Source organism: Lactuca virosa, chromosome 5 (assembly GCF_052849685.1).
Source record: "Lactuca virosa cultivar CGN04683 chromosome 5, Lactuca_virosa_CGN04683_v6, whole genome shotgun sequence".
Classification (NCBI taxonomy): Eukaryota; Viridiplantae; Streptophyta; class Magnoliopsida; order Asterales; family Asteraceae; genus Lactuca; species Lactuca virosa.
In genome coordinates, this window is record NC_136430.1 from 341,918,384 (window position 1) to 341,920,515 (window position 2,132).

General features: G+C 33.2%; 1 protein-coding gene across 1 annotated transcript; it reads left to right on the forward strand.

Annotated features, from left to right (window-relative positions):
- The first annotated feature begins 396 nt into the window (after positions 1 to 396).
- Positions 397 to 1,297, forward strand: LOC145113327 (F-box protein At2g35280-like). The gene is made up of 3 exons (XM_079049430.1): positions 397 to 539; positions 630 to 786; positions 887 to 1,297. The coding sequence occupies exons 1-3, from the start codon at positions 397 to 399 to the stop codon at positions 1,295 to 1,297; spliced, it is 711 nt and encodes a 236-aa protein (XP_078905556.1).
- Positions 1,298 to 2,132: the final 835 nt, after the last annotated feature.

The following is a 2,132-nucleotide window of genomic DNA, read 5'->3' on the forward strand; positions in this document are numbered from 1 at the left end:
TCATGTTTCCCGAAGTCGCAGGTTCAAATCGTACTTACTTTAATATATTTTTATTTAACTTCGTCTTTTTCATTTAAATTGTCAAAGTTCCACTTTGACCCATAAAAAGTTAATGTTTGAATAATTTGTTTTTACACAAATGCCCTTAGGTATTGACAAAAATACCCTAACCATTTACGTATTAACCTTTGTACGTTTAAGGGCAATTAGGTCAATTCATAGTCTAAACACTTAGGCGCCATAATTTGGAGTCAGTCTCATCCCGTCGTTTCAGTTTATCGGCGATAGATCAACTACAATCCATTCCCAAACATCAAACTTTCGAAACATTGATCAATAAACCCTAAAATCCTTGTTCTTACATAATTTGGATTACACTCGAAGCAGTTCAACATCATGGCAGCGAGTTCTTCATCAAAAAGAATGCGAACAAGACAACAAGGAACAAGGATCACTGCTTTGCCATCACAAATGATTGAAAAAATAGTAACTATGGTTGGGGGAAAATCACCAATCGATGCTTTTAAGTGCCAGTTAGTGTAAGTATGGTGTACAATACTTCTATTATATTTGTATACGTAGTTAATTTATTGTTTAATTGATGAGTTTTGTTGATTTGTAAATTATAGTTGCAAACTCTTTAGAGTTTCTGCAACATCAGACGTAATATATCAAACGATGGACACAAATCGATTAAGGGTTCGTCTATTTAGTGTTGATATGGATGAAGTAATCCGCAGATGCAGAAAGTTGAACAACCCACACATACTCTTCAACGATGGAATGGTACTCTTTTTTTATGCATCCTGATAATTACACGTGTAATTTGTTTTCTATATTTGTATTTGTTTATATTAAAATTGTATGATTACTTAATGTATTTCAGGCAAAGTATTTTTTGTTAGGAGAAGATGAAGCAGGAAAAGAGTTGCTTCAAGATGCAGGCGATAAGGGACAACTGGATGCGATCTTTGTTCTGGGAATGCTGTTGATGGCCGAAGGCAGTGAAAAGAAGCAAGAAGCTCTGATAATGTTGAATAATGCTTACATTAATACAAGAAGAAGTTGGAATCTGAAACAAACCTGTTACAAGGTTCGAAGCCACTTGGTTAGGGGAAGGAGATCAAAGCATATACAATTCCATGGCTTGCATAAAAGTTGTGCAAAACATCCTTCTGTGAGCAGTTATGGAAAAGCTTTTATGCGTGAATACAGTTGGTTGTTTAATTGTGATATTTATTTGTGGGATGCATGTTTGGTTGAGTTTGCTAAGATGTTTGACATTAGTTTAGAGTAGTTATATGATGGTTGTTTGATTCACACAATTAGTGATGCATATTATATATGTATTTTGGTGTAATGTGAATACATACTTGTAATTTGATTAAATGTTAACATATATTAATTTGTAATTTGGTTTAATATCAATACATAAATGTATTCTATTTTGGATTTGGTAATTTGGTTTAATATCAATACATGGATATATACTAATAATTTGGTGAAATGTTAATATAAATGTATTCTATTATAAATTAGTATGATATATATATGTTATTTTAGTCTTTTTAATTTTAATAGTCAAAGGTCCACTGTGACCCATAGAAGGTTATAATGTTTGAATAATGTGTTTTGACACAACTACTGTAACGCCCGTGTTTCTGGGCTAAGCATTAAAGACGAGGTAATAGTCTAGGTCAACTATTGTAACGTGTTTTAAAGTAAAATGTTAGATATAGCCGATATCTATGAAGAAATTTGTAGTGGTTGAAACAAGGATTCCGGAGATATAAAGAATACCGAAATCCGAGTTATAACGAAGAAGTTATAACCCGTCGAAGTTTTGCGACAGAACCGGCACGACGCTGTGTGACGTAAAAAGTGAATTTACGATAAAGTACTTTTTAGCATTAGTGATCTAAACGAAAGTCGTAGTGTTCGTTAAACCGAGAGCGTGCATAAAAATAACGCCCAAATCTGACTTCGTATGAGGAAGTTATGATTTTTCTAAGTTTCGGCTTAGTAGTATGCAGTCCGAAACTCGAATTTTAGATAGATTGATTTTTAGCCGAAACAACCTAAACGAGAATCGAAGATCTTGTTGATAGTAGTTCAACGGTAAAAAGACAGAT

What these genes read in the sequence shown, in the direction of transcription:
- LOC145113327 (XM_079049430.1), top strand. Translation starts at nt 397, where the DNA reads ATGGCAGCGAGTTCTTCATCAAAAAGAATGCGAACAAGACAACAAGGA. An exon ending in GCTTTTAAGTGCCAGTTAGT is followed by an intron (nt 540 to 629) that starts GTAAGTATGGTG and finishes TGTAAATTATAG; the next exon opens with TTGCAAACTCTTTAGAGTTT. An exon ending in TACTCTTCAACGATGGAATG is followed by an intron (nt 787 to 886) that starts GTACTCTTTTTT and finishes AATGTATTTCAG; the next exon opens with GCAAAGTATTTTTTGTTAGG.